Consider the following 13,830-nt stretch of genomic DNA (forward strand, 5'->3'; position numbering starts at 1 on the left):
AGCAAGGATGAAGACGGTGGCTACTAGAACGCCATGAAACAATAAGCTACCGAAAAAAACAATGTTTTTGCTATTCCCGCAAGTGCATTTTACCTTGAGGTTCATTTCATGCCTGGTCTCGTACTGACAACGAACGCTGTGAATTGAAAAAAGTTAAGGTTATGTGGAGGACACGAGCAATTGTCGATAAATTTTCAATTCTCGTACCATTCATACCAATTTTATTCCTCATTTTTCATGCCGAATGACTCGGAGTGATAGCAAGTTTATTACAATTACGGGAAATTATACTTTTAGACAACGTCCCCGTAGCCGTCGTCGTTTCCCCTGGTAGCTTGAACTCCCTTTTCTCCCTACTGTAAAACACAATGACGTAACACCTGCTTAATTGACCAATCATGGCGCGCGTATTGTCTGAGAGATACAATAAAAAAAAAATGGAACGTTCAAAAACTGTGCGCGCTTGATAACACCAGTCCCGCGATTGATTGCGCATATTTCAAGTTTTGATCGATTTTCAAATGTTGTGTTTTGCCTGTTCTTCAGTTTTTCTTAAAAAAATCAACATGTTACCTTTAACCCCCGTCACCCAGAGACAATACAGCCAAAACTTTTTGACCAACTAGCCGGCTGTCTGGTGATATTTTTGAGGCAGAAAACTGTTGGCAGGCAAGCCAAATCTTGTTACCATAAAACGACTCATTGGTCGAGAAAGTCGTGAAGTCATACCTTCTATTTTCGGTTACGGTCGATGCCGACCGTACGAAGCTGCATGGACTAAATATAAGTACAGTTGAAGTCACAAAGTCATTCGTAGAAACCAATATACAGCCTGAAGTCAAAATTGGCACCTGCCACTAAAACTGAAGACCGAGATTAGTTCACGGGCGGCAAAATCTCTTTCTAAATATAAAATTCCTCAAAGAAAGTATGTTTTTTTTAAACTAAGAGACTCTCAGAATTTTACTGAAACGTCACGTGTGATGTAGTTTCGATTATCACGAATGGTTCTCTTAGAAAGGAATTCCCTTTTGAATTAAAAGAAATAATAGGTTGAAGAAAACTACTCAATTTTAAATCCATTCAATCTCTCTTGCCTCAAGGACGCATCCCGTCGAAAACTTTGAAAGTTCCCGAAAATTTGATCATTTTTTCTGCTCGTCAGCAACTGGGGAGAAAAATATATGTTTAGATGATCGCGAGCACCTGCTTGCAATAAGCTAACGTATAATATTCAATGATATTGAACGCCGAACAACCTATCCTAAATTTAAATTGTAAACTTGACAGCCTTTACAAACAAAATGGTAAAAAAATATGCCTTGGGTTTTATTTCATTCGCTGGTTGCACTCAGATCTATTTATCGGAAGATAATTGCATTATTAACCGAATAAAGTCTATATGGTGTCATGTGTTTGAAACTACAGTTAACAAATTGTGATTAACGAGCACCCGGATAAAGTTTCGTTTTATTTTCAACGGTAATGTAGAGCGTTTCATATTCCATCGCAAAAATTGTTCAAGCGTTCAAACATCCATAACATTCGATACGGAATCAAGAATTGCATCACAATAAAAGCTTTAACACCGGTACCAAACGTTTTTACAACCCTTGCAAGCGACGTTAGCAATATCACTCGTGTAAATTATCATGACAACGACACACCCACCTTACATGACGTGTCTATCATTTTAAACCTTGTTTTTCGAATTCAAATGAAAATTTAAAATTTTTAAAGTCTTTCGCAATATTTCAGGGGCTTGAAAATACACCGGAAGGATTGAATATTGCCAATATACGAAACGAAAGATTTTAAATGTTAATGAAGCTTCAAAATACCGGTTAGCATTCGATACTCGTTGGTCTTCCAAAAGGAGTCATACGGGGCGCTTAAGTGAGGCCCTCCTAGGGCTTTTACGGAATAAGAGAACATGGCTAATTTGAACTGGGGAACAGGGAACAATGTCAAAATTTTCTAGGGAACAAGGGAACAAAAACAATGTTGACCAATTTTAGGGATCTAAAAGCTGGGAAAAAGTTTGAAAGTAATTTGGGGAACAGGGGAACACAAGCAAATATTTAAAGGGAACAAGAAAACAAGGACCCCCTCCGGTAGGGCCTGAGTAACCCACGAATACAAATTTTATTTTCGTTGTTTTCGCTAACAAATGACTTTTATAGAGTTAAAGGAATAAAAGATTTTGTACGACTTTTTGTTAAGTGCTGATAGTTTTTCGGTCTGCAGCGCGTCGGTCGAAGCCCAAATCTCGTCAAAAAAGTTCACTTCTGCGACTGCCGCGAAACATTGACAGTGCCTGAAAGTGAGGGTTTATATTTCTTTCTCTGAAAACAAGTGCAATTTACGAATGACACGCATATTCAAACACACGGTCATAGCAGTAACAATTGGCGAATTTCAGCTGTAACGTTCCGAATAAATAAATTTATATCCACTCCAAATAATTGTAGGTTCCTTACGTAAGGCATAGACGGTAATACTATTGTTTCAAATTTTCTTTCGGACGTTATATCTTGAGGTTGCTGCTTATCATGACCATACTGAAACTGGCTTGTAAAAATTCATAATGAATTCGGAACGTTAGTGGAATCGATTTTAAGACCTAAGCTCCGACAAAACATATTATTTTGAATTAATGATATAATAACAAAACCGTAGGGAGTTAGTAAGATCCAATAAAACCCCCGATGGGACGTGGGTGATCGATTACAAAGATGGACCCTTGTCACATAAAACCATTTTGTTGACGAAACACACAGTGAAACGAAAACAATTATGCAATAGCTATTGAGTGTCTGGAGACGAACTGGTGGTTCTCTATCATGATTTAAATAAACAAACCTTGGTTCTGTCAGGCATGAACTTTGACGAGCTCTAGCGGAACGTTTCACAATCATTAAAACCGCGAAGGCGCCAAGCAAGATTCCTACAAAGCCAGAAGATGAAGCATGACACGCTGCGCTGTCGTGTTTCAGATAAATAAAATCTACCCAAGTCAAAGTTTGGAGTAACACATTTGCGGACGTGAAGGCAGCCTTTCAATAAGACAAGAAAGCCTTCGCATACAAAGTCTCTGACAGAGGTCCGGTAATAAAGACAGCTTGGGTAATTATTAGCTTGCAACCAATAGGCGGGCCTATTGCTTTATACGGCGCTTATTACACCCTAGTGAGGTCCAAATAAATATTTTCAAGAGCAAATGTTTCAGTATATTTGCATTTTTATAGCAGCGCAACGGGTCCAGTCAGCGATTTTCCCCCCGAAAAGCTATAAAGTTGAAAGAAAAAAATAAACCCCACATGTTCATAGCAACAAATCGCGCAGATACGGAATCAGTTTATGCCAAGAATTTTTCTTTTATCTGAACTCAAGGTGGATTTGTCAGCAGATTTTATGATAACTCGGAAAATTAAAGCCCGTCATTGCAGGTGTTGCCGAGTTATTTTCATATGTGCAGTTTATAAATTATTCAATATGTTTGCAGGTTTTCCAAGTTAAGGAAGTTTGATTGGCTGAAAAGCGCATCATCCGAAATCAACACAATGCGAGATCTGCTCGAAGTCCCCACGACATAAGACTGTTAAAAGATTATGCGCTCACTGGGTTTTCCATAAGATGAGACAGTACAAAGGAACACTTATCAGTAGTACAGAGTTTAGCTTGGGTGAAGATCTGTTCCCAAATCGCGGCAAATATCCTCTTTTTAAAAAACACATTTCGGTATTGCTGTGACCTAAACACATCTTTCATAATAACGCGAATTCGAAGCGATGCCGAGGGCTTTTCTGTTGAAGAGAGATTTTGAGGATAAAAATTATTTCAGCGAAGGAAAGCTGACTTTTATCCAGCAAGGTTAGTATTTCTTCCAACCTGTAATTGAAATCTTTTTAAGTGTTTGCTGGACTTGGTTAATTCGAATTGTCTCAAAATAAAGTGAGTTCCTATATAAACATGTCATAGTTCACTTTCTTATTAGAGCTGTGTGTTCATTTTAAAATTTTATCGAATTTTTAGTGGAAGAGTATCATTCCGAATCACCGTGTATTTTTTTAATTTGCAGATGAAAAAAAATCGACGACTGGTGATGATTTTCCAGGGACCGGACGAAGCAAGAGCCAGGCAAAAGCGAAGAAAAAAGATACTGGTGATGCGGAAATCTTCAGATCGTTTCAGAAGAATAAAAAGTTGTCTTACCCAGCTGAAGTGAGGATTGACGGGAGCGTTAATGACATCGGAAAGATTCTAAGGTTTGCTGATGATTTCATTAATAATGAAAAGAAAATGTCGGGGCGAAATACTCAAACAGGCAATCTTCACGAGGTGGATCACACTGCCGATCACAGAATTCTTCCAGAAAAGAGCCCGTTACAGGCACAGGGAAAAGTTGGAAACGCGTCAGAGGCAATCGGGGAGACGCTGGCGTCTAATTTAAAACGGTTGACATCTCACGCAAACAGAAAATACTCACAATTGAATAAAGCAAATGAGCTTAGTGCCACAGGCGTAAAAAATCGATCCGACAAGGCGACTGTTCACAAATGTAACCAGTGTGGCAAAGTTTTTAAAACGAAATACACTCTTTCAATCCACTTGAAAATGCCCGATCACACTCAAAGCCGGCCGTTTGTGTGCAACGTTTGTGGGAAGGGGTTTCGCCTGTCCAGCACGCTTTGCCGCCACAAGATCATCCACACTGAGAAAAAACCACACAAGTGCGAAGAATGTGGTAAGAGTTTCAATCGCTCGTCTACATTAAAGACGCATCTACGCACGCACAGTGACAAAAAAGCTTTCATTTGCGACATCTGCGGCAAAGGTTTTCACCAAAAGGGGAACCTTCGCAATCACATAATGATTCATACGGGAGAAAAGCCGTTCAGATGCAACCAGTGCAATCGGGCATTCAACAAGATGTCGAATTTGAAATTTCACATGCACACCCACTCGGATAATCTGCCGTACCACTGTAGAACATGCAGAAAACGCTTTGCGAAAAAGGCCGAATTGAAGGAACACGTAGAAGAGGCGCATTGAGGAAGCTAGTCAACCCGAACTTAACCTATTGCAAGGCAAAGAGAAACTCGACGACTTTATTGTCAGAGAAACAGTCACGTTTCCTTCGATCGATCCCCTCAATTTAAACTCCTTTGGCAAACCTCAGTCTTGTATTTACTAACTTTTACGCCTTTTAAAAACTCGAGATCAGTTTGCACAAGTCAAGTACGAGGGAATTTGTAAATTCATCCGCACGCCAAAGAATCCACAAATAACTATTAACATATTTTCTTAAAAAATTAAATATTTGCACTTGGTTTTAACTCCATAATTAACAATTATCACAGAGCTAAGAGTTGACGGAGAAGATAGACATTTCAGTTCATTAATATTCAAAGTTTATGAGATATTTGTTACTTGCACTTTAGCTTCTCTTCGTTTATGCTTTGTACATTGCCTACCTTTCCTTAATTCATCAAATACGACAAAGCGATCATTTCGAGGCGACTAAGGCCACTTTTTTGAAACCAGCTCTATGAGAAATTCCCTTTTACCGTCATAAATTCACACCTAATTTTATTGCTTTCCTTCAAATCCATAAATGTACAGTGAATATAAATTGTATTGTATGGTACTCAAGTCAAGAGTACATTAAACAAGATCATTTTAAATCTGTAGTTGTTTGTTCCTTTAATTTCTGTCCACAGTTAATTTTCAAGTTTATTTCTTAACAAGAATTGCGAGAAAAATTCGCTTCTTTTCTTGGTCAAATTGACTTCTGGGTTCATCAAACGAATTAAGGTTTAAAGATCAAGCCATAAATCGTTTCTTTCTTTTTTGTTCAAATCCGTTAAAATAACAAGAACAGGTGAATCTTCTCCGCAACACAATGGGTTCAGTGACAATTCCGGAAAGTTGTTTCGAAAACACGCTGCGCCTTCAATTGTTTAAGTTCTCCAGAGATGATTAACCTTTGAAAGTTCATTAGAGCTCGCACGCTCCCAAAAGTGTCTCCCAACCGGTGGTGGAATATACTGATAATAGAAATTTTCGTGTGCAATACTTAATGTGCTTAACTATTACCACCCGTTGGACCAGTTGATTACTTGTTTTCTCTCAGAAGAGGTGGAATACATTAAATTGGTTGGGGACTTCCTCTGAGATAATTATGGGAGGAGCAAAATGAATTACGCAAGCGCGCCAACGCAATTAAAAACGCCGCTGGGAGCGTTCAAATCACGCTGTTTTCCTTTTCTCCGACTTGACTGACCATGAAAGGGTCGAGCAAATATAGCAAGCAATGTCGATGGAAGCATGAAAGCCGCCGGTACATCTTTCAATAAGCGAAAATAAGTTTGGGTTTAAATTAGAAGAACCCATGTGGAATTCTAAGACTTTTGCGGAAGTTAACGCAATTAATCCTTGAAAAGACTAATCTGAAGTGATTTTATAAGAGAGGTAGAACGGACATTTTTGATTCGAAGATCGACATTTCTTCATAGCAAATCCAAGAGATTTTTTTACGCAACTTGAGTACTGGAAGAAAATACTTTGGATTTTAATGCCTTCGTAAATTTATGCCAAAGTCCCGCATAAGAAAAGTGCACAAAGTTTTAATCCTCGAGAAAGAACATCGATTTAAGTGAATATTTATTTATCAATCGTTCGGGGTCGATAAATTATTTAAAAGCTAAGGACAATAAAATTGATTTCGTTCATACAAAGCTCTAAAGATAACTTAGAAGACTATTATTCAATACACGAACTTATAACTTCCGCGATTTTCAACAACTTGAAGGCAAACGCCTTTACAGCAGTATATTAAATTCTTAGACGATTTCAAATAATTCGCCAAAATATTACGGACGAGTTTGATAAGAGAGGAAATCCGAGGAATTGAACCGTTGACGGAATGAAGATTTAGCAAAAAACTACGTCCAACTGCGTGTTTCAATTTTCTTTGAGGTCGTTAAAATTCAAAGCAATTAAGCTGAAAATGTATACCTTCACAAAAGAGAGTTATCGGAGGTGAGCAAAAAAATGTATGATTTAGAAAGAAAGCGTTAAAGCGCCTTGGGTAGCGTTAAAGAAAATTGAGATGAATATGTAGCAAATAAAAACGATGTGTCACGGTTAGCACGAAAATGGCTTGATCCACGAATACCACTCTCTTTGGCAACGACAGCGTTCCATTTTTCGCTTTATAAAGGAGACCAGGTCGGAATTTTAACTTAGTCCCTTAAAAATTGAAAAGAGGAAGAAATGCTTTGGTCTTGTGCAAGTCTTATAGGAGAACAGAAAACAATCCACCATCGAAGCCACTTTAAGACAGTTGGTAGTTTTCTATAGCGCTCATAAAGTTGAATTGAATAGCAAACATAATGGGACATTATTTTGATTAGAAAAGAACAACAAACCCTTGTGATGTACATAAGCTCTTTTTATGTTTTTGTTAATTTATAAGTTGTTCTTGTGACAACCGCAGCTTTCGTACTGTTCATTGAAGCATGCTGTTTGGTAATTTGTAAGGTGACTCGTGCATTTTGAGTCCAGCGCTAACACGCACACACCTAACAATGGCATGTCACCTTGATGTTTCCGTACGAAAAGTTGCTTTCGCGAAAGATATATTCGTGAAGTGTAAAAATTCTCCTATAAACTTTCATTTTTAACCAATATACTTCGAGAAGAGTGGTATGCTTTTCTACTCGAGCGCTGGTTTCAGAAGTGTCCAGCAGCCGTATTTCCAATGCAAAATAAAGAAAATCCAAAGTTTCCAAGAACAACGACATTTCACCTGAACTGCACCACAGGGAATTGCTACATAATAAAAGTCAAACATTAGAAATGCTGCAATGTAAGGTGATTTCAGTCCTCGCCAACAAATTATGCAAAAACCCACCGCGTGTTCGAACCAAAAGACTAATACAAATAATACACAATCGGATTCCGCTCAATTTTTCTTTGTTATTTTCTCGGATCCTTCAAGATCAAGAGCGCCGTTCTTGATTTTAATTAAAAGGACAAGAAAAGAAGAATATTACTGACAATGATGCGGTTAAAGAAAACTCTCAACTAAACAACTAAAATGTGTTTTTTACAGCAAAACTGACTTAAAAATCGAGTACATGCAACCATTGCCATAGACCACTTCACGCTCATGACTTTAGTGGAGTTTGATGGAATAGCTATCGTAGAAATCAAACTTATTAGACAAAGTTTCTACCATACATTTCCTATAATTCCGAAGGTACAAAATTACAGAAAATGTATAAAGAAAAAACGGCAATATATAGGAATTTCAGAGAACAGATACCGAGTCCAAATCAACTCAGTTGTGAACTTGAACTTATACGTTTGGTTTATGAAGGCGAAAGCCTAGAAAAGTAGAGTCATGGACTGTTTATTTTGCTTTAAATTTCCATACAAATCTTTAATTTCCGCCATGTTGCCCTGATTACCCATGATGCAATCAAGAGCGTGAAATGGTCCGATTGGATAGGTAGCCAGAGCACAGTCTTTGTGCATTGTTTGTCAAATACGTTGCAAAATTCTCGCGCGCTCATTGGCTAATTTTTATTGTCAATATAAAGCGGACAGACACATTAATTTATAATTCATGCGCTAATGACACAATATTGCTCGCGTCAGATTGAAGTTTCTCGCATTTTTGTCTCGCGTTTTTCTCGTGTTTTGCCTTAATTTTGACCCCTCTGCCTTTTTGGTATTGTAAAAAACAAATTGATGTCAGTTTTTCATGCGTCTGTCCTGTTATTGGCAATGAATTTCGTCATGACATTGTCAAAGTAGTCTGCGGATCCACTTGACCGGCTATCGCCTCGTGGATCCACAGCTACTTTGACAATGTTATGACGAAATTCATGATCAATAACGGGACAGACGCATGAAAAACTGACATCAATTTGTTAAATAGCTATTTGTCGGCGTTTTCACCCGGGCGGCTTGCACCGGCTACAACATTAAAGTGCACCCCCAAATTCTTAGCAATAATGGTGACGCATGTTTGCTGTGGATGGGGAGATTTATATTAGGAACAAAAAAAAAAAATCTGTGTTTAGGTGCACTTGCAGCCTGCTCGATTATGTTACGACTGAGAATGACATCTGGCACCAGGTTTTTTTGCGGGACGGTGCGATCCAACGAGGAGACGTACCAAATGAGCGCCGGAGAATCGAGCCTTTAGGGAGGCCGGGGGAAATTTTGAAAATTATGTTCTGTGAGACTGCATTTCGTGCGTTCTGAAGGCAGTATGACATGAAAACAGACAGCCAAAAGCGAACTTTGAAGCGTGGATATTTCCCACACTTTTTGAACTTCAAAATGATTATTTTTTTTGTCGCAGAGACTAAATTACGTATGCATTTTACAGTTTTAGAGAATACTGTCACTTTTCAAAGAGAACAAAAATAGAACTAAAGTTGAAAATCCGTGTTATTAACTGGGTTTGCTTCAGCAAACCATGATGATCAGCACTTTAAGTAGTGCGCCAAGCTTAAACGTACTTGGGTACTTCTTATAGCAAACTTCGAGATCAATGTCTGTCAGATAGTGGATGTGCATAAGGTGACCAGTGAAGACAGCCTCTGTTGTACCAAGCTCTGTTAAAAGTGTGTAGCCGTCTTAGAGCAATTGCACTTCGTTTTTATTACACAAACAGTAAATCTATTGAAAACGTAGTTAATTGTGCTTTGTCATCAATGTGTTTAATAATAATAAAACAATTATCCTGCTCAATCGTGCGGAATATCGCCTATTTTTAGCCAACTCGGACTACGGCCTCGTCGGCTTAGTATCAGGCGATATTCCGCGCGATTTCGCAGAATAATTGTTAATTCTTCGTCTCCCACTTGAAAACATGGCTCGTCCCATCCTTCAACGAGCTTTTCTGAAGCTAACTGCGCTTGCGTAAGTCACTTCTCTTATGCTTATGCAATAAGTGAAAACTTCGTTATATTAAATTCTTAATGACTGGTCCCGAGAGAAACAAAAGGCAATGTTTCCAGAAGGACCAGTCATTAAGTGATTTGTTACATAGCACAAAAAGAAAAACGTGGAACGGCAACAGCAACGGCGGTCGTCGGTCAACATTAGGGAGCTTACGAAACGACGACGCCGACGGCAATGACGACGCTACAAAACAATAGGTTTAGTGAGCAAAAACAATGGTTCTGCACGCTCTGCACGTGCGTTTTACATTTTGGTACATTTCTTTGCCGTCATCTCCTAAATGACGACGTGAAATGACCAAATTCAAGGTTTTGTGGAGGACGTTAGCACTTGACGATGAATTTTCAGTTCTCTCTCTACGCTTCCGACCCACTCGTACCAGTTTAATTCCTCACCGGTTACTACACATTTTTAACGCGAAACGACATGAAATAGTTTCGCAGTGATATAAATAACGCGAACTCGTATTTTTAAATGAAGTCCTCGTAGCCGTCGTCGTCCTCGTTTCGTAAGCTCCCTATTCGCGGGTAACAGTGCACTGTTACCCTCTGACGTCATAGACTTTGCACTGTTTCCCGCTAAGATAAGAGACTTTTGGCGGGAAACAGTTTTATTGTTAGATGTCATGTGACCTCGAAGTAACCAATGAGAGCGCTCGCTGCTAGGGGAAAAAATCAGCTATATAACAATTATGCTTATGCTTGTGTCGCGGCCGTCATGAAGGGGCCTGGGGCTCCGCGGGACACGAGGCCAAAAGAATGTGAATCTCTTCCCGCGAATTTGCAAAACACTAATCAGTAGCCGGATTTGACGAAAATAAACAACTTAATGAAAACTAAATGGGGGATATATTCTTATAATTTACCAATGCGGCCTTACCTACCAAACATCTCTAATCCCAATACTTTCACAAGAGCTGAAGAACAAACTAATAGTTTAAAACTTAATACTACTAAACTCAAAAGTTTATCTTGAAGAAAGGGAACTTACAGCTTTTATAATAAAATTAAATTAAACTAGCTTTTAAACATTTGAAAATTTATAAAATGTTCGGCTTTCAAAGGATTAATGTTCTTCAAGTCTTAGTTTCCAAATCAATATGTAACGAAAGCAAGAATCTCACGACCTAACAAAGCGAAAATTTTACGAAAACTTTGTCGCACATGTGAGGAAAAAACTAAGCTAACTGCGCTTCACTCTTTCCTTCATGTATGCGGCGAGCTTAATATTCCAGTGCGGTACATTTCTTATGAAACTATGTATGGTTATTTACTAGAATAACCTAAATCAACGATTGTTACGACTACGTATAATTAGCACCACTGCTAACGAAAAAATGCTAAAGAACAAAAGACGAAATAACAATATCAGTATAAACGAAAAGACTTGATTGAAACTCGCTCTATACCCTGGTAAGATCTAATAAGTCTAAAACAGTATCACCCCGGGGTGGAGCGTACCTCTCCCATTCAAATCCTATGAATCAATCTCTATTTGTAGAAATGCCACGAGTTCTTCGGCTCTGCCCGCACTGTTAATAACGGGCAATCAGAAGAAAGTTATTGTCAAACGAAGACAAAAAGAGCACAAACGATGTATGCAAAGTGTGAGTCTCCTGCTGAAGGGTTAGTTCTAAAAATAGAATGATACGCGCAAAGGTCGACTCAAGGATAAAGTGCACAGGAAGGCTTCTGCCAATGGGATCCTCCTGGAAGAGAACATATCATTGACGTATGTGTGGGCATAAAAGTCAATAACATCTGTTCTTTACTCTGTTTTCCTCAGTGACCTTCAATAAAGTAGTTCCCAGGGGCATTCTGTACAGAAAACAAGAAACAGACGTTAAATTTGATATTCATTGAAAATAGGAGAAATCACTAATGGAGTTGAAGTAAAATCAAAAACAGATTGAACGCCGCGAATTGTTGGATCATATCTTCTTGATCTTTCGGCAAAAGGAGAAAGCCGTCAAAGCTACAGACCACGAGCAAAACGTAGGAAAACCGTCGCGCAAGAGTCAGGCGCCAAGCGCGGAAAACATTAAGATCGACTTTTGATTGGCTAAGAAACAGGTCGAGCATGCTAAGCAAATAATTGGGATGGTCAGAACCATTCTTAGGACCTTATAGGGTTGGTAGAAGAACAATGAACAAAAAAGAGGAAACATTCCATCTTAGCTGCAAAAGCCAAACTGGTGCAGCTTTAATGAGGTGTCGACCAACAAGCATCACTGAGCGATCCAAAAGCAAAGCAATCCGGCATTTTTTTCTTTTTCAATCAACATGCTTAGGGATTGGCTAAAAACCCGCGTCACTTTCGATGCCAATCAGAGGAAAAAAGCTAAACCATTTATGACGGGCTTGTGGGTGTCTCTCTGAAGCTCAGCGCCGGTTGCATGTGATTGCTTCAAATTATTTGGCTCTCAGTTAATGGTAAAGTGCAAACCTGGTGCAAACATCTCAAAAGCAAAAACTGAACGAAACAAAACAAAAGTTAAAAAACTAATACAAAAGCAAAAAACAAAGCTGGCATTCTAATTTCAAAGCGTACTTTTTCAGTATCCTAGTTTACGCAGTATCCTAGTTTACGAAACAACGGATGATAATGATTTCTTTACCTGCAGATTATACAACAAATTCTCTGCCGAATGCGAGTCAACAAGACTGGCAGACAAAAGGCCGCAAAAGTCCGCTGAAGAACTCTCGGCGCTAGCGGTCATGGACGCAGGAAACTGGGGCCCAAGTGCTGCCGGCTGACGAGGACCATACTGGAAACTAGTCAGCTCGGTAAAGCCTGGAGGAAGGGTTGGAGGGGGAGCTACAAACTGAGGCGGATAAGAATGATCAGCGACCCGAGAACTCGATTTAGAGAGTTCGATATTTTCATTTTCAAACGGCATCGGGTACATAAGCGCATTCATCGGAGAGCTATAACTATCGTGCATGCTGGAGCTTTTCTTGATGGAATTCTTAAGAGACTGGATGTAATTTGTAGCGATCCGCAGCAGTTCCAGTTTTGTCTTCACGCGGGTTTCTTCTTGGTTCGGAATCGTGCTTCGTAGCTCTTCAAAAGCGTCATTCATCTTTCGAACGCGCTCTCTCTCTCGTCGGTTGGCCAACACCCGTTTAGCTCTCGACATCTGTCTCTTTCGTGGCTTCCTCATCTGGTCTTCAGAAAAGGAATCCATATCTGAAACAGGAAGTCAAGGTGGTGTTAAGTCCAGGGAAGGTTACCTGTTAACCCTAAAATTTGACATTGGTTCTTATTTTCTAAACTCTAAGAAAAATTTTACACTTTGGCATATACGAACAAGCGACATTTACAGTTCTCTCCAAACGCCCTCTTCGTAAGAGGAGCATTACTTTAGGGTAGAGCTGATAATGTCAGGTGATCTTTCGATTTTACTTAATACAGTCATTTTATGTGAATTTTCATTCTATATTTAAGTTTTGTCCAATTTATTTAAGGGATAGGGAACGAAAGCCGAATACTTCTAAATTCTGCCATCTGCAACGTGTTCAACACAGCCTAGATTTCTGTTAATTACGATTTAAGTAAGAACCTGTTTAGGCTAAATTTTAAATGGAAGGTTTTTACATGTGGGGTTTTACTGTATCAGACTAAGATTTTGCTGTCATTTTATGCAATAGTTTAATTTATTGAACAAAAACGAATTCCCAAAAAGGTTATGCTATTTATAAATAATCATTACTGAAGAAACTTCCATTAGATACCTTGAAGTTTTTATAGATTAAAATATTAGTTGTTAGGCCTGTATCATACCTTAGTAAAGCCATTCTTAAATTATTGTATAAGTGCTTGGGGTAATGCACATCAGTCAACTTT

General features: G+C 38.8%; 2 protein-coding genes and 1 long non-coding RNA gene across 3 annotated transcripts in view; 1 reads left to right on the forward strand and 2 right to left on the reverse strand.

Annotated features, from left to right (window-relative positions):
- Positions 1-3,200, reverse strand: part of LOC138008730 (uncharacterized) — a 16,012-nt gene extending 12,812 nt beyond the window's left edge. The window contains exon 1 of the long non-coding RNA XR_011124267.1: positions 2,863-3,200. This is a non-coding gene — a long non-coding RNA (uncharacterized lncRNA). The remainder of the gene's footprint in view (positions 1-2,862) is intronic.
- A 350-nt stretch (positions 3,201-3,550) lies between these two features.
- Positions 3,551-5,684, forward strand: LOC138008731 (fez family zinc finger protein 1-like). Its single transcript, XM_068856038.1, has 2 exons — positions 3,551-3,873; positions 4,082-5,684. Exons 1-2 carry the CDS (start codon positions 3,792-3,794, stop codon positions 5,053-5,055), a joined length of 1,056 nt encoding a protein of 351 aa, XP_068712139.1. The 5' UTR covers positions 3,551-3,791; the 3' UTR covers positions 5,056-5,684.
- A 6,081-nt stretch (positions 5,685-11,765) lies between these two features.
- Positions 11,766-13,351, reverse strand: LOC138005067 (neurogenic differentiation factor 1-like). Its single transcript, XM_068851355.1, has 2 exons — positions 12,602-13,351; positions 11,766-11,801 (listed from the first exon to the last, which is right to left on the reverse strand). The coding sequence occupies exons 1-2, from the start codon at positions 13,169-13,171 to the stop codon at positions 11,766-11,768; spliced, it is 606 nt and encodes a 201-aa protein (XP_068707456.1). The 5' UTR covers positions 13,172-13,351.
- Between the last annotated feature and the right edge of the window lie 479 nt (positions 13,352-13,830).

Source organism: Montipora foliosa, chromosome 6 (assembly GCF_036669935.1).
Source record: "Montipora foliosa isolate CH-2021 chromosome 6, ASM3666993v2, whole genome shotgun sequence".
NCBI lineage: Eukaryota > Metazoa > Cnidaria > Anthozoa > Scleractinia > Acroporidae > Montipora > Montipora foliosa.

What these genes read in the sequence shown, in the direction of transcription:
- LOC138008731 (XM_068856038.1), top strand. Translation starts at nt 3,792, where the DNA reads ATGCCGAGGGCTTTTCTGTTGAAGAGAGATTTTGAGGATAAAAATTAT. An exon ending in GCTGACTTTTATCCAGCAAG is followed by an intron (nt 3,874 to 4,081) that starts GTTAGTATTTCT and finishes TTTAATTTGCAG; the next exon opens with ATGAAAAAAAATCGACGACT.
- LOC138005067 (XM_068851355.1), bottom strand. Translation starts at nt 13,171, where the DNA reads ATGGATTCCTTTTCTGAAGACCAGATGAGGAAGCCACGAAAGAGACAG. An exon ending in ATTTGTTGTATAATCTGCAG is followed by an intron (nt 11,802 to 12,601) that starts GTAAAGAAATCA and finishes TTTTCTGTACAG; the next exon opens with AATGCCCCTGGGAACTACTT.